This window comes from Theobroma cacao, chromosome 7 (genome assembly GCF_000208745.1).
Source record: "Theobroma cacao cultivar B97-61/B2 chromosome 7, Criollo_cocoa_genome_V2, whole genome shotgun sequence".
NCBI classification, from domain to species: Eukaryota; Viridiplantae; Streptophyta; class Magnoliopsida; order Malvales; family Malvaceae; genus Theobroma; species Theobroma cacao.
The window spans coordinates 4,105,894-4,126,963 of NC_030856.1; the positions used below are offsets into that span (position 1 = coordinate 4,105,894).

At 34.3% G+C, this 21,070-nt stretch overlaps 3 protein-coding genes across 3 annotated transcripts; 1 reads left to right on the forward strand and 2 right to left on the reverse strand.

The window, feature by feature from the left end:
- On the reverse strand, window positions 750-2,942 carry LOC18593812. The gene is made up of 2 exons (XM_007021189.2): window positions 2,190-2,942; window positions 750-1,337 (listed from the first exon to the last, which is right to left on the reverse strand). The coding sequence occupies exons 1-2, from the start codon at window positions 2,661-2,663 to the stop codon at window positions 978-980; spliced, it is 834 nt and encodes a 277-aa protein (XP_007021251.1). The 5' UTR covers window positions 2,664-2,942; the 3' UTR covers window positions 750-977.
- On the forward strand, window positions 5,986-6,712 carry LOC18593813 (dynein light chain 2, cytoplasmic). Its single transcript, XM_007021191.2, has 2 exons — window positions 5,986-6,257; window positions 6,410-6,712. The coding sequence occupies exons 1-2, from the start codon at window positions 6,120-6,122 to the stop codon at window positions 6,599-6,601; spliced, it is 330 nt and encodes a 109-aa protein (XP_007021253.2). The 5' UTR covers window positions 5,986-6,119; the 3' UTR covers window positions 6,602-6,712.
- Window positions 7,404-13,886, reverse strand: LOC18593814 (cyclic nucleotide-gated ion channel 4). Its single transcript, XM_007021192.2, has 7 exons — window positions 13,281-13,886; window positions 11,320-11,535; window positions 10,451-10,764; window positions 10,245-10,353; window positions 9,362-9,598; window positions 8,235-8,321; window positions 7,404-8,160 (listed from the first exon to the last, which is right to left on the reverse strand). Exons 1-7 carry the CDS (start codon window positions 13,884-13,886, stop codon window positions 7,645-7,647), a joined length of 2,085 nt encoding a protein of 694 aa, XP_007021254.2. The 3' UTR covers window positions 7,404-7,644.

The window sequence follows — 21,070 nt, forward strand, 5'->3', positions numbered from 1 at the left end:
TTTTTGTATGCCTATCTGTCAACTTGCATCTCCATTGTCTTTTTATAACTGCAAAGCCATGCTTCAGGCACTAAACTCATTCCTCAAAACTTCAAAATCTTTCAAGGTTTTCCTTCTCCCAGAGTTTCCTTTCTGATTCTATTCCTTGATGTTTGAAATGATGCTTACGAAGAAGGCGTGTGTTAGTATTATTGTAACCATGGGATCTGCAATTATGCTCAAAGATCATAAGATCAAATCCGGACCATCTCCTCTCAAGCCAAAGTTGACGGCAATTGGATCATCTGCGGCACAAGAAAAACTCATTTCTGGTGTATTTTATGGATTAAAGAAGTTCACCAGAGCCAGGAGTGAGGGACACCAAGGAGCAGAAGACTCTCTAAGGATGGTGGTCTATTTGAGTACTTGGGGACCCTACTGAGTATTTCATTGAAGTCTTGGCCCCTCGTCAAAACCTGTTAATCTGTGCAGCAATTTCTGGTTGTATAGCAAAAGAGAGAAAGATGTTCCACATATCCATGATGAAGAACTTGCACAGATATGGCAACAATCTGAATGTGTAGAAAATTGTATATATTTTACATTACACAGATAATATAAAGACTCTTTGTTTTTGCAATATATGTGGAGTCAATTAGTTCAATCCTGTTGAACATTTTCTGGCAATTGCAGGTTGCAAATCTTTGCTGCTAGGACTGCCTTCACTAGTTCAACTGTGATAGTAATCATAGGTAAATTATAAAAGGATTAAGCATTGGAAGGTTAAAAAGAATATCATATAATGTATGCAGATGTCTCTCTCCATTTCCTAAAACATAAAACCAGGAATAAGAAGGGAATTCCAAAAGGAAAAATGAAGAAAAGAAGTCAAGGAAAAGAAAAGAAATCAAATACCTAAGCAAGAACACATCCTGTACATAAATTGCCTAAAATTGTAGCCAGAACACAATACTTCATTAATTTTTTCAATATTTTTTTCACATATCATCTGGCAGTTGAAAGTTCTGTGAACCGAAAATTTGGTGGGAGCTGTTTTGAACAAAGACAGCAATAGCACATTTGTTGCTATTGAAACCATCCCATAGGGTGAATGTAACAGTTCCTGAGACCGTCTTCTTGGCAGAGATGTCTTTGACAGTGCAGAGCTTTTCCAGCTTCCTAACCACAAAATCATTGGATAGGACTTTCCCTTTGTTCTCTCCTTGAGGGCAGTCATTCACCAATCCGTTCTCGTATAACGCCACCATAATGTTGACACCATTGTTGTCTACCTTAGACCTCAAAGCTCCTGTTAGGGTCACCTGCAAGGACTCTGACGTAGGCCTTTGGAAATTTGCCTGTTCAGACAAAAATAGATTTGCATGATGATCACTTTCCCCACTGGCAGTAATTAACTTGATAATTTCTTTCAGTTTCAATGAAGATCAACATAAATTGCAGGAAATGATATGTGCTAGACTATTCATAATAGACAAAATACATTTTTCATGTATTATATCAACAAAAAAGAAGGCTGAATAGTCATGTATCTTCCTTTAAGGTGAAGAGACCTATAGGCTGAAGATCTGATGATGAGGCCCTGCTTTAGTATAAGAAAAGAAAGAGTTGGTGAAATCATTTAATGTGGATTTATTGTGGGTTAGACTTATGGTTTTCCACAAACAGCTGATGGTCTTGCAGTTCAACATCATTAGCATTTAGCAGAAGCAAAATGGACATTTTCTACCCATATTTTTGAGCTTGATTTATATATTCAGTCTGCAAAGGTGAGAGACAAGGGACAACATATAGATACTATGGCAAACCTACCATGTGTTCCATATACACCCAGATCTAATTGCTTACCAAACTTAGCAAAACCATTTTTTTTTTCCTTTATTGACATCAACTATTCAATGTTAAGGGACTTTACAATGTATTGATGCATAAAAAAATAAAAATATTGCTTAAAATTTATTGGTTTTCCAATATTTTAGATAGTACTTACATAGCCCTTAATTTCCCTGAAGCCTATAATTTTTCCATTATGGATTCATGATTGCTTACCAGAGTCTAGACCTTAATTAGCAAAAACTTCACAAATTGTAACAAATGGCTAGATCTGGAAGTTCATCAATTCAAGCATGCAATGATGCAATTCTCCATTCAAACAAAGACAAGATAAAGAACAAAAGGAGACCACTACAAACCTGGAATGTTGGAGCAAGGAACCTGGGTGCACCAGCAATGGTGGATAACAAAGCATCTTCATCGTTAGCCACACACTGAGCCCTGCCTTGAACCACAACCTGCGGTGTAAACATGGTGTCAAGCCTCAAGGACTCTACATAAGCCTTCTGTCTCACGGTCCATTGGCTTGAGCCATAAGGGTCTTTCCACCCCATGTAATCCCAGTAGTCAACATGGTAAGCCAACACAATCACCGGTGCAGCCAGCTGAAAGTCCCCTCTCCCCAGCCTGGACAACAGCAGCTCAGCCGCCGGCGATGTGGCACATCCCTGTGAAGAGAACAACTCCACCAGGATTGGCCCTTCAGCTGATGATGGTGGTGTTGTCGCTTCAACCACTGCTCCATTGGTTTTCCCATGTGCTGCATGGACTTCATTTCTTGATGAAGACGAAGATGCACCCCTGCCAAAACAGGCGAAGAGACGGCGAGCCATGTTGAAACCTGGTGCTCGTCTCTCTCTCTCAGGGGGTGGCCTAATGGTGGTCTATCAGCTCACAGGAAGGGAGAGAGATTGATCAGAACGTTATAGTAATATAAACAAAAAGCAACAGGAAGTTCTTTGGGATACAAAAAAAAAAAACAAAGATTTTATTAAGGTAACTCGAAAGAGTGGTAGGGAGGGAAATGTGGCGAGGAAGATGCTAAGAAGGCTTGGAGGGTTTTGAATGTTTACTTTCATCAATGTCCTTCAAAATTTGTACACTTTTTCTTCATATATTTTTGTCTATTTTTGAGGCTTTATTAGATTTCTTTTACATGGGATGAATACAGGTGGGGAAAGCTTATTGGATACCGTTGCGTTACCGACACGAATGTGTCGGTGACAAGTTGTCTTCCTGTCAGGTTTGGGTTGGATGTCAGTGGGGGATTGAGCACCTTCACCAACAGGCTAACAATACATCCTTTGGCCTTAGAGGGAAGGGTTGACAAGGAATCTTGACAGTAAAGAAACACAGAAATTGTTCTCAGGAGAACAACCCTGTTAGATATTTCGGGTGGGAGACAGTGCAGAAGTCTTTACTTATGGGTTGGTTGAGTTGCTGTCATTGTTTTTGATTCTACCATCCTAACATATTTAACAGGCACAGCTGCCTCTGCATTTGTTAATTGTTAAACTAATTTGTCTTTAAGTGCAGGTGGATTTGATCTGTTGGTCAGGTGAATGGCAATTTTTAGCTGGCAGATCTTATATATCAGTTAAATAATTGAGAGGCTGAGTAGTCAGGAGAGCTGGCACACCTTCATGGGCTTCAATGGTAAGGCTCGTAACAGCTAAAATTTTGAAGCAGCCAATGTACCGATTTGGCCCAGCCTTTTAGAACACTTTCTGGCGTCAGCTGCTACTCCTATTATCCATAGCAAAAGTATAGGCGCATACCTGAAACCCACAAAGTGGTACATCGTATACTGATCTGATTTCTTGGGTCGCAATGCCATGAATTCATACATCTATTTATATAGAACTCTTAAGAATCACAATGTCTAGATCAGTAAATACACCATGCCTTATTCAATGAATATAGTGAATGGTTTTCAAGAAGATTAATTCATTGCATCATGACATTCAATGGATATAGTGCGTGGTTTTCAAGAAGATTAATTCATGCATCATGACTCTTTGAATTTTCTGAATTAAAGTCTAACAAAATTAGCATCTTTGGGTTGATAACAAATGTGTTATGAAAAGTTATATAACTTTTGTTTACAGTAAAAATGAATTCAATATTATGTATTTAACTATTCGTGAAGCAATTCAATTTATTTTTTATAATGGAAACAAAATTTAACCATCTTTTGGAAACAAAATTATCATCTTTGGGTTGATAACCAATGAATTTAACCATCCTAGTGTTATATAATGGAAACAAAATTTGCTGGACTCTGCACTGGAACTAAGAAAAGAACCAATTCCCATAAACTGTAGCAGTGGTTGACATAAACCATGTGAACTAGCAGCTCGAAAAATTGGAAACAGTCAATTCATATGTGAAAACTCTATAAGTTGTCTTCAACTTAGCCTGCTCCCTCTTGATTTCTAAGGGTCCAATCTAACCACAAATTTCTGAGGCAGGAGAGATTCTGTGTCTTCTTTTCTGTTTTCCTTTCTCACAATTTAGTGATGATTGAATGTGGACTTGCTGATATTTGACAATCTGACATCTTCTAGGGGTTTGGACAGTGAATTTTGGCAATATTTGCTGTCCATTTTCCTTTCAAAACTTTCACGTGAGATATTACATTAGCTCATTTCATTTTTTATGTTAATTAGACTTTGCTCTAACCTTGGAATTGATGTTTGTCTCCAAAATCCAGCTTTTCAGCTGTTCCATGAAACTTATGCTGACTACTGAGAATATGAGATGATGCACGTGGCATGGTTTTAGTTGAACCATTAGATTTCTGTAAAATCTTCATGAACATTTGAGATTGTAGTTGACTGCAGGATCGAGGACATGGAAAAGTCAAGATGAAACTAGTTTGTCAACTGTGGCAGTTGACCTAGAAATGATTCTACTTACATTTCCAAGGGCTCCAAATACCATGATTTCTTACCTTTTTTGCCTCAATAAATTACCGTTTGAGGGTCTTGTTAGTGGTTAATCGTGACATGTTTACTGGTCTGGGATCTGTCTTAGGCCTCAATTGATTAATCTCTGCAAATATCACTGGTTCCTGAACCAGATTTTGGCAGACATCAGTGTTGATGTTCCTGTTTGTAACATTGACAATTAAGAAATGCGGCACTGTTCTTTCTCTTTCAAACACTGTCACTGTAAGGCAAGAAAAGGATTAAAAGAGGAGCAAAGTAAAAATAAGATTCATCCTCCACAATATTTGGAAGATCTTTGTATTCCTTTTTGATTGTTTTCCTCGTGAAAAAGACATCATTGCACCACAGAAAAGATGTAGATGATTGTTTACTAGATGATGGCTAAAATCTTGACAGTAAGCCTAATAATAAGATGCTAAGAATAGCTTAGAACCTAAACAACAAAGTAGCTAGACAGTCTATATTGCTTGAATAATAAGTGGATGCTAATCTCTAATCTCCTGATCATACTCACCATGTAAGTGTCACGTTGATTTTTCATCATTTCACAGTACCTAAACAGTTAACTCCAAAAACCAGATTAGAAAGGTGGGGGCATTTCTATTTGGCTATTTCCTCTTTGCACTGTACTCCAGGACCTAGCCACCACTACTTTTTGCATTCTTCTGCAGATTTGTTCTGTAGCATGAAACCAAAGCTTCTCTGGTCTGGTTTAACAAGATTAGTTTATCTACTAATTAAATCATGCTTAACCAACAAACTCAATACACTCATGGATTATAACTGGATTCAATATTCTGGTGCACAGCACTTCAGTCCCACCCCCTCTACGTTTCCCCAACAGGAAATGCCCCATTTACTGAACTTGACAAAAATGAATATGAATATCATATTTGGCTGCCTCACACATGGCCAAATCCTACTGACTAGCCACAAGGAGAGATCAACGTGTACACGATAAATAGGACCAGATAGTCTTGTAATTTTGCATGACTAGCCTCAATCAAGCCTCCCCTTTCCCTTGTATTCCATGTGCTGTTCTTCATAGTAGTGGCAGGCTATAAGAATTATGCAATCAAAAGGGTCCACTAGGTTCTGCAGTATCAAATGGCCCTTCGGCATAATTCTACAGAATCTGTTGGTGACCACAAGCACAGAATCTATACGTGGTTGACCCACTAGCACTAGCCCCTTTATTCCAAAACTGCAAAATAATCTCCACCACCACTTCTAGTTAATCCATAACTCAGCATAAATAGGCTTCTTTTGCTATACTGTATCAGCTCTCAAAACTTTTTCAGAAGAAGAAAACCTTTGTGAACTTCCTGCATACTAACCATGCTGGAAGGCAAGGCAGTGATTGGAGAGACCGATATGCTCCAAACCATGCAGCAGGATGCTCTTGATCTGGCTGCAAAAGCCCTCGATTTCTTCGATGTCACTGACGCTACTGAGATAGCACGCTTCATAAAGAAGGTAAAATAACAAGTAGCACACGTGATTTCAAAGTACAATCATTGAACATGAATGAATTGGTTCATAGCAGACTGAACCAATTCCCTTCATCTGACGTAGTCCACAATCTTTTGTCATGGCTTGTTCATGGAAGGCTTTTGTATTTGATGCAGGAATTTGACAGATCATATGGACCCGGGTGGCAGTGCATTGTAGGAACTGATTTTGGTTCGTTTGTGACACACTGCTCTGGCTGCTTCATTTATTTTTCCATCGGTAGCCTTGCAATTTTGCTTTTCAGGGGTTCTGCTGTTCCAGAAGCTGAGGAAAACCAGTTTGCTGCTTTAGAAACAGTGAAAGCATAGCATTAATTTACATTTCCATCACTTCTTGTACCAACTTTAGTTGTGTAGTCCAGAAATTATTATTTATAAAAATGAAAAGAAGCAAACAAGGAAGAGTTTCAACTTCAGCAATCCATGTTTTTCCCTTCTACTTGCCTTTAATGGCAAAGGATTGTGCATCAGAAGGTTGTCCGAATCAGGTACTATTAGGTAGATGATTACAAACATTTATGCTTGTTTTCATACTTCATGGAGAAATCAAACCCAAATTCCGGGCCAAGAAATCCATGATTAGGGTATAACCTAACCAATTCTGTAAGAAATGTTTGTTATTCCAGGCATCAGGTGTGAATTTGATATAGACTAATCTTGGAGAAAACGAACCATGAAGCTTCATACTCCAAACAACCTTGGGAAGCCATGCAAATACAAGGATAAACTTCTAAATGGAGGATATGCAGAGATATTTTTTGCCTTGGAGATGAACAAATTTTTGTTTGTATACAGCAGTGAATCATATCCATTTTATCCTACAAAGAAAATTGCATCTTTAAATGTGGACAAGATAATGCTTCCAGGTCAAAACTTTATAAACCATAGAATATATTTCCAACAAGTAAATGCAAGGTGAAGCAATCCTGGCAACCCTGCCAGTGTCAGCTAGGTAATATGAATGCTGCAATCAGGGATCAGGATTTTTCCTGGACTGCTCTATGAATCTTTAGCTCTAATTTTCTTTGTTAAATGTGCGATCCTTGAAATATTTGCAGGATGATATGCAATAACAAGAGGAATGTTTAAAATTTTTACAATGTAAGTGACATAGCAGGATAAGAAAACTGGTACCGATCCTCCAAAACTTCCTTGAAAACCTGTTGCCTTAACAACATCCTAGTCTTTTTACATGAAAGATTAAATATGTATTGATACAGATGTAGATACACCAGGGGGTCGAGTCAAAACAAACAGGACTCTCTCGTAGTAAACCAGATCGTTACAAATGGTATCAGAACATATGCAAATCTATAATGTTAGAACAAAATACAGCTGCACATTCACTCTTTTCAAAAGTCAAAATCATCTTGATTCGGCTTTGGTGAAGTCAACATAGCAGTATAAAGCCTGAGCCTGTCCTCCCCCAGTGAATTACTCCTGGACAAAGGCCTCCGAGGCCTAATGAACGACAGAGAAGTAAGCGTTAACCGGTGCCTATACCTCCTCCAGGCCAACTGAATTGCCACAGCCGCCCAAGTCCTCCACCCTGGAGAGTAATACCTTGCACTCCTCTTCACTCTTTCATTAACAAACGTATATCGAAAATGTTGTGTAACATACTTAACATCCTCAGCTTCCAGGCCAAATGCCTCGGTAGTTTCAAGAGTTACGAGTGTTGAAGAAGAGGGTGGGAGTCTCTCGATGAAGGGTCTCCGCAGACACCATGACAAGAGCTCGTCGCCACTGAAATTTCCAGGGCCAAGCATGCAGCAACTTTTCACACTATCCCTGAGAACTTGGCTGCTTTGGAGATGTCCCCTTACTACAAACAGCATTCTTTGTACAGGGTCACCTTCTCTGGTGATCTACATTGATTAATCTCAATGAGTCAATGACTTCATTACTCATATCTCAAGGATCAGACTTGGTACATACTTACAGTTTCTCCTTTGGTGAAGATTAAAGACTTGACTCTGTCACAGATATTCTCTAGAACCAAATCGTCCATGTGTTGGAACAATGGTACCTGAAACAAACTTGGAATTATTAGAAAATCCGATTTCCAAACTCTCTCATATATGAATTAAAAGCAATGTTACAAGAAAATATTTAAACAAGCTTAGGCTGGAAATGAAGCTCAGAACTTGGTGCTGGGATTGCTGGTTCAGTCCACCTATCCAAGCCTATATCTGTTGGGTCGACAACATTTTGGTAGATTTGTTGGGCTATGGGCTTCTAGCCCATTGTTTGACTCTGCAGTAGGAACATGCTTCTTTCTTTTTCTTTTTCACTTTTTTTTTCTTTACTAGGACCGTATTATTTTATTTTAAATATGATACTCAAAAAAGAGTTTTTGAACTATTTACAAAAACTTAAATAAATTTTAATTTTTTATTACATTCAATCGAATTTTTATATTTTATTTTAAATTAAACTTTTATAACTAATTATTAATTAATTATTGTTAATTAAAATGACACTTGTCATTTTATATTCATCTAATATTAAACATGTTACAATAAATAGTAACGTGGCATGCTAATTTTATATAGTAATTTTATTCTCTAAATTAATTTCACGTTTGCATAAAATAATAGAGGTTATTTTAATTAACGATAATTAGGTACTCATTAATCGTAAAAATCTATTTGATATAAAATAAAAATATAAAATTTTGATTAAATATAATAAAAAAAATTGATTTAAAAATTTTTAAATAATTCCCAAACTTTTATTGTAATAACTGGGTCCTGTTTCTGAAAAGATTCATAAATCATGATTCCCCCTTTGGCTTGTGGTGCAACTATTTAATTAAATGTGCCTCTGTGTGAGTTCCAAAAGCTTAGACTGCTCTCCCACAATCTGATTCCTTGTAGGGCCATCAAAACATGGAATTATGTGCAAAAGTTTGAAGTTCTGCATGTAGGGATATATAATTGTCTTTATTTTATTTTGCTTTTCCTCCTAATTATTAAGTGTTCATCATTCAATTCTTGGATTATGTTACTCAATTTTTGGAAACTATTGAAGTTCGAAATTTATATATACTCTGATGGGTACTGTTACCTGTCTAACTAAATCCAGGCAGAGATGGTATTTGATATCTCTCCTCAACCCCTCTGGGAGGTTCCTGATCATCTCACACTCATCGACTCCGCGCATCGCCGCCCACCGTTGTCGCTCGTAGTTCCGGACCCTCTGCCGGAACCCTGAAGGCAGGTGCCTCTTCCTCATCCACCACTCTATATTCCTCATCTTCAGCTGCATTGCTTGTTTCTTTGACGTAGTTGCATGCAGAAACACCTTCAAAGAGAAGCCATACACAAAAACAAAGAAATAAATGAAACAAAGCACATATGTTAAAACAATCTTTCTAATTTATTTTCTTTTTAATTATTTCTCATAAAGAAAAAGTTAAAACCAGCTACAGGCAGTGTGGGTCTACTATGAATGTGGCTTAGTGACAGAAAGTCAGACTTTTCTTTTTTTGATAAGTAAACAAATTGTCCTGTGTAAGTCTGGTACATGAAATAATCAATGATTTGTTCAATATCACAAGGACACGAAATCCTTCATGGGTTCCCACCTGACCTATGGGGACCCTTTGGTGGTATGCTTTGGTCAAAACCAACATCTTCTGAAGGCTTTACATCTACTTCACTATCATCACCATCAAGATTTCTATTGCTGGCCTATATGTAAACACTGTACCTTGCTGATATTATCATCTTATTAACCTGTGATTTTTAACTAATAGGATGATTACAATTACAAACTGAACATCGGTTATGGGTTTTTTTTTTTAATTTCAACCATAATTTTTTCAACGTGTGAAGTTCATGAAATGCATCACGAGAATAAGATATAAGAATTATTGTCTTTAGAATTAACTTGTGTATTGATTTCAAGTTAATAAATATGAAAAATAAGAATATTATTCATTTTATACCTTGATGTTTCCAATCAACATTGTGACTAGAAGAAGTCCGCTGGTGAGAACAATGATGTTGAAAACAACCTCTAACCACTCTGTGGTGCTCTCCAAGTTCCCAAAAGTGCTGTTCATGGACACACAGTTGTCGGTATTAATCAAGAAAAAATTATGTAATAAAAAATTTTTCAAGTTGACATTGGGGAGATCAGGAGATCCTGAACCTGAGAGTCATGAGGCCCCAGAAGATGGGAAAAAGAATCTTCTCAAGGCGGCTATCATTTGTTACAAGCTGGACAGTCCATTTATAAGCTCCATAATCATAGTTTTCAGGACTATCTATGCATGTTCTTCTTGCTTGCTTGTTCTCTGCCCAAGCCAGCCTTGCTCTATCCCTCACCATATTACTTGTTCCATAGTAAATTGGCTCTTTGCAGGCCAACAGTCTCGGGTCACAAACCTCTACTACCCTGCATTGCTCTTTCATGCACTTTGCAGACCTCTGAATCCCTAGCAAGTACCAGCATGCCCCGGCAGCCTGATTCAGAGACGAAAAAACCCATGAAGCAATTACTTAGGCATCTCCCCCCTCAAAAGTACTTACTTCTAAACAATAATTTCGAAAAAGGACAACCACTTGGAAATCACATTAAATTATTGAGTCATAGACCCTTGGACCCTCTTAAATATTTTATTAAGTTTCTTAATTAATTATTAATATTTTTTACCAATCTTTTTGGAATCTGATGTGTAGTTTCCCACAATGTCTAGTTCTTAACAAACTTTCAGATGGTTCACATGGTATTATTTTTACTTATCTAAACTACATTTACCTCCCACATGAATCACGAAGTACCAAATAGGAGATTAAAAAGTTTAAGTGCTGTAGCTTTTCTTCACCTATGGGAAATCCCTTTATTTCAATACCATTTTGTCGAATAGCAAACAAACAAAGTATCATTAAGTTAGAAAAGCCAAAAAGGACGATGACTTTTCAAAAGGATAAAAGGGTGAGAATTTTTGCTGTTGTAAAGATGTGAACGTAATTAGCACTATAATGGAGATTTGATGGAAGGGTGAAATGGAACCTTACATGTGAGGCCACAAAATAAGCAATCATGTTGAGAGCAATCCCCCACCAAACGGTTCCAAAGATGTAGCCGGAGAGGTTCTGCATGCGCCGTAAGAGGCAGACGGAGTGGTAGATCTTCGGCAGGTATTGGAAGAGGAAGATGATCAAGAACACCGTCATTACTAGGGTTACCGACCCTTTTTCCAGTAACGATGGAATTGCCACCCATAATACAGCCTACACCACATTCGATTCATATAAGCTATGAAACATCGAAACATCTCACCGTTTACACTAAATAAACAATAACATAATACTTTACAATTGTTAGTTCGATAGATCATCTGCATCATATGATGTGAAATACAAACATTCAATGTCCGTACATTGTACATATTCTAAATCTTAATTAAACAATTCTATCTGTATTATATTGAACAGACTTTTTACTCTATCTTAATATATACAAATCCGATATTATTCGAACAATTTAAATTGGTACAAGCATATAATCATTTCTTAACCATGAAACCCAATGTTAAATCAAAGCAAGAGTGACCAAAAAAGCTTAGGAAAAGCAAATGGGAAACCTCTAGTATGAAGAAAGAAGACCAAGGGAGAGAGAGAGACAGAGAGGCTGTGAGACAAAGGATGAATCTCACCGCATGCTTCCTTTATCAACAAAGCAGTGACGTCTAGTCAATCTTTTGTTGAAATTCGAGGTTGAAACAGTTTATTCTTTTTGTCATCCCACTTTATTTTATATAGCAATTATTGTTAATTATTCTGTGTACAAGGTTCTTATTAAGATACAGACAAGCCAATTTTAATGAAAGGAAAAAAAAATTAGAGAAGAGAAAAAAATAAAATTATAATAGCACCAATTGCATGTTGCACGTTTGTACTTCTACTTAAATTATGATTATTAGTAACTGTTCTCACTTTTGGGAGATTAACTGTTCTCTTCTTGAAAATTTTTCCCAAAGAGATTAAAAGAATAGCTATACAAATAAAATAATTAATAATATAACAAAAAAAATCCCTACTCAATTTAATCTCTAATTATCGATTCTCTGTCCAAAGAGTTAAATTTAAATGTCAATTTTTAAATAAATAAATAATTATTTAGTCAATGATATTTAAATGAAAAGTTCTAAATTTGAATATTAAGTAACTGTTTATCTCAAAATTTATGATTTTTAAATTAATTATTAATATATATTATATATACATCCAATTTAGGATTGTTGTTAATTTTTTTTATGAACGGTCGAGAAACAATATAATATTTTATTTTATTCTCGCTTTCTAGACATAAACTTTTTAAATATGTATCCAAAGGAAAAAAAATTAGAAAATATTATTATTTTTTATTGAATTAATATACATAGAGACCAAATTAATAATGTTTAATTAGCATGATGTATAGATCTATTTTAGGATGAGAATATATTCCACAAAAGGTTTATATTTGTTTTAGAGTGGCAATTTTTGGTCTTATAACAAGAACAACAAAAATCCCATTGCACTTGTAATAAAAGAGAGAAATAATTGAACCCCAAAAGCCACATCTTAATCACAAAACGTTCTTTGGCCAATAAATTATTATGATCCAACCATAAAAATTTATTTATAAAAAAAAATAACAATCTTATGAACTTTTTATTCTCCCCATTATACCCTCCCTAAAAATGATAAAACGACACGGTTGCATCACATATTTGTTACAGTTTCAAGGGTATCCCTTGCATGCATTAAAATGATTGATGACGTGCACTTGTCATCTCCACTCTAACACTAGTGTACAAACAAATCTACAAACCAAGAGCCATATGTAAAATCTTAGCCTCTTCACATTAATCAATGAAACATTAGAAAATATATATTGATTAATATTAATATTATCTTAGGATAATGATGTGAAGAGGATTGGATTTAATTAATTAACCAATTAATGATTTTGATATAAAAAATTTAATTACCTGCGGTAGAGGGAGGATTACGAAGAGATCAAAGAAGAATCCCTTCCTAGCTTTCAAGTACTTGATGGCCACACGTCGAGCGTTGGCGCCGAGGGGTCCACTCCTTTCTCTTCCTCCTCCTCCGCCGACGTCACTACCACCATGGGTGGCGTTACTGCCATACGATGATCTCTTGGCCATCTTCAGTTGCAGCCACATGTTCCAGACGTGCAAGGCGTCGGTCATGCAGCGGAGCGCCGTCACCGTGATAGCGAACCACCCGTCGATGAAGAGGCACATACACGTGTCGCTTATAGAGAGGACGTAGAAGAACAATGGGTCTACGAAGAGGCCCGTGGCGCACACGAGGAGGAAAACCCTATTCCATTCTTGAACCCATTTGGCTCTCGGGTCCAAAACCTGCCCCAAAGACCAACCTCTCCGGCGACGACCGCACATGAAATACAAGCCGCTCCCGCAATCACGTGGTGAACTCTCTTCTTCCTCAGCTTCATCATCCTCTCCTTCTTCTCCTTCCATTAACCCCCCTTCCTCTTCTTCGTCATCATCGTCTGTGCTAAAATACTGCATGTGCCTTGCACGTGAAAATTCGGGTTCACTTGCCATCGAAAGAAAGAGAGAAGAAGCTAGTGAGAGATTGTCATCTGAAGGAGGAATATAAGCAGAAAATGGTGGATGGCTGGGATTAAAACATGTCCCAGAAAGGACATAATAATTGGAGGAGGTGTAACTAGCGAGAGACAGAGAAAGATACAGACAAATCTCTGAATGTACTTTAATGCCCTTGACCCAGCATGCATTTTGTCTTTGCAAAAAAATAAAAAGAAAAAAGAAAATCAACCAAAATGAAGGAAAATTAAATAATTCGATATGAATCCAAGTACACCCAAATCCTCCATTAATTAATAACATGTGCTTATAGTCGAAATGATTGGGGTAATTGCTTTTACAATGATCTTCCGATGGAGGCACTCCTGTCTTGTCAATATACATATATATATATATATATTTTATGCAGAGATTCTGTTAAAAAATAAAGGAAGATCTGCCATCATCAATGTGTGCCTAGGGAAGCACATTAATTCTTTTCCAAAAGGTTTTCGTTCATGCTTAGCCAGCTCAAATTGGGGTACGTGCCGAATAAGGGTTGATCGATGGTGACGATGGATATTTTTAAAATTTTTTTATTATTATATATAAAATTTTATATATTTAATATGATTATTTTTATAATTATCTTTTAATTAAATCTTTTAATTTCACTATGGATAATAATAGTTGATTAAGTAGCTAGTTAGGGTAGGACACACAAAAAATTAGATGGTTATTGTATTGTTTTGTTTTTCTTGCTTTGATTTGATCTATCATGCACGTGGTAAAAAGAGCACAATCTATCGTATTGTCAACTTTCAATAGAAAAGAAAAGTGTATACATATAAAGGAGCTGACCAATATATGTGTAAATATTTAATTTTTTTAATTTTTATTCATAAATTTCATATATATATATATATATATATATATATATATATATTATCTCAACTTGTTAAGAATAGGAATATTGGTAGTTAAGTAGAACTTATTTAAAGGAAAAGAAAATTATATAAAAACATTTAAAAACTACACTAATTAACCATCATGTACTTGGGTGGCTAAAATGGCAAGACCATTATCTTTATTAAACTAGTTTATTGGCGATACGTATTGAACTTTTTCCTGACATTATATTTGGTCTTCTCTTCTGTATTATATAGTCTAATAAAATTTCGTATCTTAAGTTCGAGTTCGAGTTTTACACTTTTTTTTAATGCTTAATTCTACATTACACGATAAACGACATCTCGTTTTATCTCAAAAATTTTGTCCGGTCAATTTCAAAATTCAAACTTTAAATTTTTGCTGTAGAGTGTCACCTCAGAAACATTTCATGACTTAATAATGTACTATAGCTTGCTTTAAATGAGCACTATGTGTGCAACTTCCTTAATTTTGTCTAAATTCTTAACAACTTTTTGGAGGCTTTTTCACTAAACCCATTCACACGAGGGCATGCGTAAAGCTCAAGAAGACAAGAAAGTGCACCTCCCCAAAGTAACAAAAAAAAAAAGAAGTGAAAGTGTAAAGGGATGATCCATAAGCTTTAGTTTTTTGTATATACACATATAAATACCTTTGTTGTTATATGTACATAATATATTCCCTTTTTCAATCTTTTTTTCAAAATCCCATGAAAAATTGTTTGCAATTGAAGTACAACCAAGGGTACCACCACTAAAATGGGCACAAATTATGTATTTGCCAAAAAAAAAAAAAGGACCCCATTTGTTAAAATGTGACTCCATTGTGCTAGACATTTGTACACCATCTTTTCATACAAAAAGGAAGCTTCAAAATCTATTAGCTAAAGTCAAAAATGTCCAACTTTATATAAAATTTAATAATGTGTAATTAATTAATTAATTTATCTAAGGATATACATTGTTTAAGAGAGTTGGATTCTTAGTTTAGCAATCATTAGACTTCTAGATTTGATTCTCTTTTTTCACTAATTGGCTAGTAATCAATCAAATTCTCTAAACATCTCATTATTTATTCAACACATGAATCTCATTTCAACATGTATTTATGTGTGTGTACTTATGTTTGTTAGTTTTTTACCCTCTGAACTAATAAAACGAAAATTTTCAAAAAATTGATGTAAAATTTAATCGAATTTCGAAAATAGTTTTTGCTTCAATTTCATTCTCTTTCATGATATAAAACTTTCTCTTCTTCTATTCTAACTAGATAATATCATTCCTTTCATCAAAACATGGTCTACAAAATTTCTCAATTATTTGAAATGTTTATGTCATTTACATATCCACAATAGAAAATTTCTTGGTGCGCGATTTTGTATTAAAATAAATTTTTTCTTATTTTAAATTTAGTGTCCAAAATAAAGAAAAAAAGGGGAACATAATTTTGGGGAAAATCCAAAGAAAATAATGGAAAAAATTAAGAACAAAGGCAATATTATTATATATAACTACCACCAAGTAATTTAAGTCTACACCAATACTATTGTCCTTATACTGTCCACCACAGCTCTCGAATTTCAAGATATGCCATCATATCTACAAATAATTTTCTCTTCAATTATTTGCCACACCTACAATGTTGTCCTCGTAACGTTACCAATAGCTTTCAAAATTTAATGAAAATAATGATTTGGGTGTTTATTTATTTATTTTGCAGAGGAATTTAAAAAGGAATAAACTCCATAGCTGCCTTCCTCCCTCTTTCCCCTTTCCCTCTCAAAGTCTTAAATGATCATAAATATAACCAACAAATTTCACAGACAAAGATCATGTAGTTATTGCAATTTTTATAGTTTTTGTGTGGTAAAAAGTAGGTCCAAATAAGACTAAGCAATGTATGTTCCACCGATCGAACACGTAAAATCATCGAAACCAACATGTTCGAAATGTCCGGAACAAGCTTAGTTCGACGGTTAAAATTTGATATTTCGATTAATAATAACGAGATTTATGAAAGGGTGTGTGTCGATTATGTAAGTCGAATAAACCATATGTGACGAAAAGATACCAAAAAGGAAGAAAAAACAAATTATTTTGACAAAGGAGGGAAAGGTTCTAGAGAAAAGAAACGAAAATAGAAATCATATTTGGTTTGGAGGGTACTTTGGGGAGAACAAGAGATAAAAGCAACAAAAGGAAGAATGGAAGTAAGAGAGGCAAGAAGGAGGGTGTAGAAAGAGACTTGGAGATAGAGTGAAAGGGGTATATATGGTCTTATTCACAGATAAGTTTAAGCAACACAGGTTCCATGCAACTTCGTATTTTTGTTTGTTTGCTCGTCAATTATATCTTTCAAAATATATTTATATATATAAATACAAAAAACATAATAACCCCATTCATATATATCCCTCTTTTGCCTATGATTATTAGTAAAAAATAAATTAATAAGGTTTTGATATTCTTTCTCTTGTTTCTATATGTTTTCTCTCTCATATAGGTAGGTACCGAAAACAACATGTGAGATTATTGGATTAAAGTATGGACTTTTGTGATCATACAAAATTTGATTATATAAAGTAAGAGAAAGAAAGGATGAGACAGGAAGGTTCTTGATTGAACCTCTCACTCCTAGCTAGTTAGAGTTCTTTCCAACAATGCACGTTAATTTCTCCATTTTTTGAATAAATTATACATATATATATATATATATATATAACTGTATTCACGAGTCAAATATTCAATACAGTTAGGATTCTTTGTAATTCTATTTGCTACAGTTATAAAGATTTTTTTCTATACCAATATTCGTTTCTATAATACTTCCAAATCTTGATTATATATGCACAGGATTGATACTGTTAATGAAGAAACATTCAAAGTAAAAACTAAAACAAAATCATTAGAGTATTATTCTAAGAATCCTTGTTGTATAGAATCTTTTTAAAAGATTTGAAGGGGACGAACAAAGTGCAAATAATCCCCATCACATATTTTTATTTCGAAATTTAAAGTAATTTTTAGAATATTTGCTTTCCCCTTAATTATTGTATTATAATTAATATTAATATGTACGATTTGATCCTTAATTCACTCCATAAGTTAAACTCTCAAATCTTTAGATGTCTTTTTTTATATTATACAATCTTAGTTTAAATCTTATGTATTAAATTTAATTCATTTTATAATTAAATTTCAACGAATTTCACGTGAGAATTCTTGTTGTTACGCACCAAACATTTCAAAAAGAAGAAAGTAGGCCCATATCAAGCAAGTAGAGGAGTTTCTGCAAAGTTTATAAATGATGATATTGCACATTCTATCCAGTTAATCTTTAAGAGATAAGGTAACAATCTCATGTCACTCTCCATGTCTCCACGGAAAAGGAAAATTATTGCTCGTCATGTAGGTTTGCAGACCTTACATATAATGGGGATGTAACCAGAAAAAGCATGCTAAGTGTTTTTAAAGGATCAAAGATGAGTCTTTATTAGTACAAAACTTTGGCCCTATATATCTGACCATTGTCACAAAACCTCCATCCTCCCATGTGAGTGCCTTCGTGCTGCACGAGCAATGATCTTGCATGATTGAGAGGCAATGATTCTTCTTCTCTCTCTCTTTCAAATCCAAAAACCAGAAAGCAAAATAAATTAATAAATAAAATAAAATAAAGAAATTAAATATGGGAACAATAATTGGTATTTAATTTTAATAAGCATAATTTATGCATGGCATAGTATTTAATATTATGCATAAAGATTTTCCACTGGTTTCTATCGTGCAAAATTGATAGAAAATTAATTACACAGGAATGCCCCGTAATTATTGACAGCTATGTCTTCGTACAAAAACTAGTCCTTGGAGATGTGACATGATTAGTTAATGCGATCTTATCAGCTGATTGTAGTACACAATTTGGCTTTGCTTTTATTTATCCATTTTCACTGCTTTGATAGAAACATATGTTTCGAGGAAAACCAACCATATCTATTCGGACCATACCTTTCCAACTATGGTTTATTATATACATTCCCAACCAACCTGATCTATATGTCCATGCAATTGCAACTAGCTAGGGCAACTCTCTCTCTCCATTCAACTCTAAACTCAATATTAATTTCCATCTAAAATGTTTACATAATTACGATAATTATATAAAAAACAAGTTCAATTAATATAATGCATCCGAGCATTTGTTCATTGATTAATGTATAATCTTTGTTTAAAAGGTAAAATTCAACTCCTCTTCTTTCAATTAAAAATAAAGTTCAATTAATATAATTCTAATAAATTATAATATTGTCTTATTATAATACTGTTGGACTACGATTCTCTCCTAAATCATTAGACATTTTAAGTTTTTAATCTGATTATTGTAAAGTAAAAAAATTGGTATCGAATCATATGAACACGCAACATATATTTAAATTTACTTATAAAATTTAAAAGTTTTGCGATCGGCTCACGAGTTAGTACTGGATAAGAAAAAGTTGAATGTGTTCAAGCCATATATCATTTTCCATATGTTTTTAATTGAAGTTTTTGCTTTGGTAGTCAAGCAAACATACAGTACTCCCCTCAAATAATTTTCATTTTGCTAAGTGTACTATAGATTTGAGTTGTTAGCTAGGTTAGCCATGAAACCTAACCATAGACACAAATACTTGATACATTTTCAGAGAAAAAGGACTAGAAATGAAGTGACCTGTGGGGGGAATGAGGCCACGAGTAGAAGCTCTTGAGGACCACGTAATTAAAGCCTGGGTTAGACTTTCCCTTCACAACAATCCAACCACTGCACGGCCCATACTTGCATTTGGCTGTTTCTCACTTAGAATTTTCCTGGAAATGCATTCGGGAAAAATCCCTTTCGGAGAAGACTTTGGTGGTATTCTCAGTTCCCACCAAATCCTCAAAGGAAGACTTGTCGATATGCTCCGTACAAGTTACAAGCCACGGGAAGAAATCAAATCCCACAAGGCATCTTCAATTAGGGTCTTTCACTATCACCATTAATGTGAAAAAAAAAAAACCTTTTTGAAATTTCTAAATTCTAAGAAACCCATTTTCGGCAAGTAATTTCTTCTAAAGCATCCAATGCTGGAGTAAGTTAAAGCTGTCAAGCTACGTACCATCACACCATTGGATGTATGGTTTCTTTCCTTTGTCTCCTTTATGATATTGTTTTGTTCCTCTTACGAGGTCCTTTACATGTAGTTTTGTAGGGGGAAAAATTAGTGGTTTTTTCCTTTGTGATTGTCGGTGGTTTTGGAGTCAATTTTGTAGCAGTAATCTTTTGTCCATTTGGGCTTAAGTTTCTATAAAGTAAATGATTGTAACATGTTCATTAAGGAAGTTAATGTAATATTCTCTGTTTTAATTTTGACATTATCAAAAGAATTTATATATATATACACGTGTATATATATATATATATAAATATATTAATTGACACATATAATATCTATAACTTTATATAAAAAAAAGTGTCGATGAAACTTTCAGACAGTACCACGTGGACACATCAGCAAGGGAATACTACAGATCAAAAGAAGTAACCAAATATATATAAAATATGAGTTATAGTCTCTTCGACATGCAATCCAAGATAAAATATTATTAATCACTCTATATATATAACTTGATAAAATATTATTAATCACTCTATATATAACTTACCACAAACTTTTTTTAGGTAATCGTGCATGTTGAAGTTGAAACGATGAATTGAGGACATATTACATAATTGTCTTACACCTCTAATGAACAGGTTTTTCACCAATAATTGTCTCAGAAACTTTATAATATAGGATTCCAAATCTAATAAAATTCCTAGCCAATGGAATCTTATTTCAATTTTGATGATAAGGTAGAAGCTCTAGAACCATTAATTTAGGTATCTTGTTCCTACTTTATGTTCAATTTTGTCATGTCGGATTGGATGATTATTTAATGATTATAGTTATTGTTGAATTTAGGAATATCAACGGGTAGCGTACCGATTATTTTTAAGTTATTCTAACTTGAACTCTATTATTTTAGAAGGTACTAAAATTTTATAAATACTCAATTAAAAATAAATTTAAATTAATTTTTTATATTTATTATTAATGAAAATTAAATCAATAAATTTAATTTAATTCATGAAGAATAAATTAAAGGTTTAAACTCATATTTAAAACAATGACTGAATTTTCATAAGTATTATATTAATAATAAGCAATTTACAAATAAAAAATAATATATAAAGTTAAATTTTAATATTAA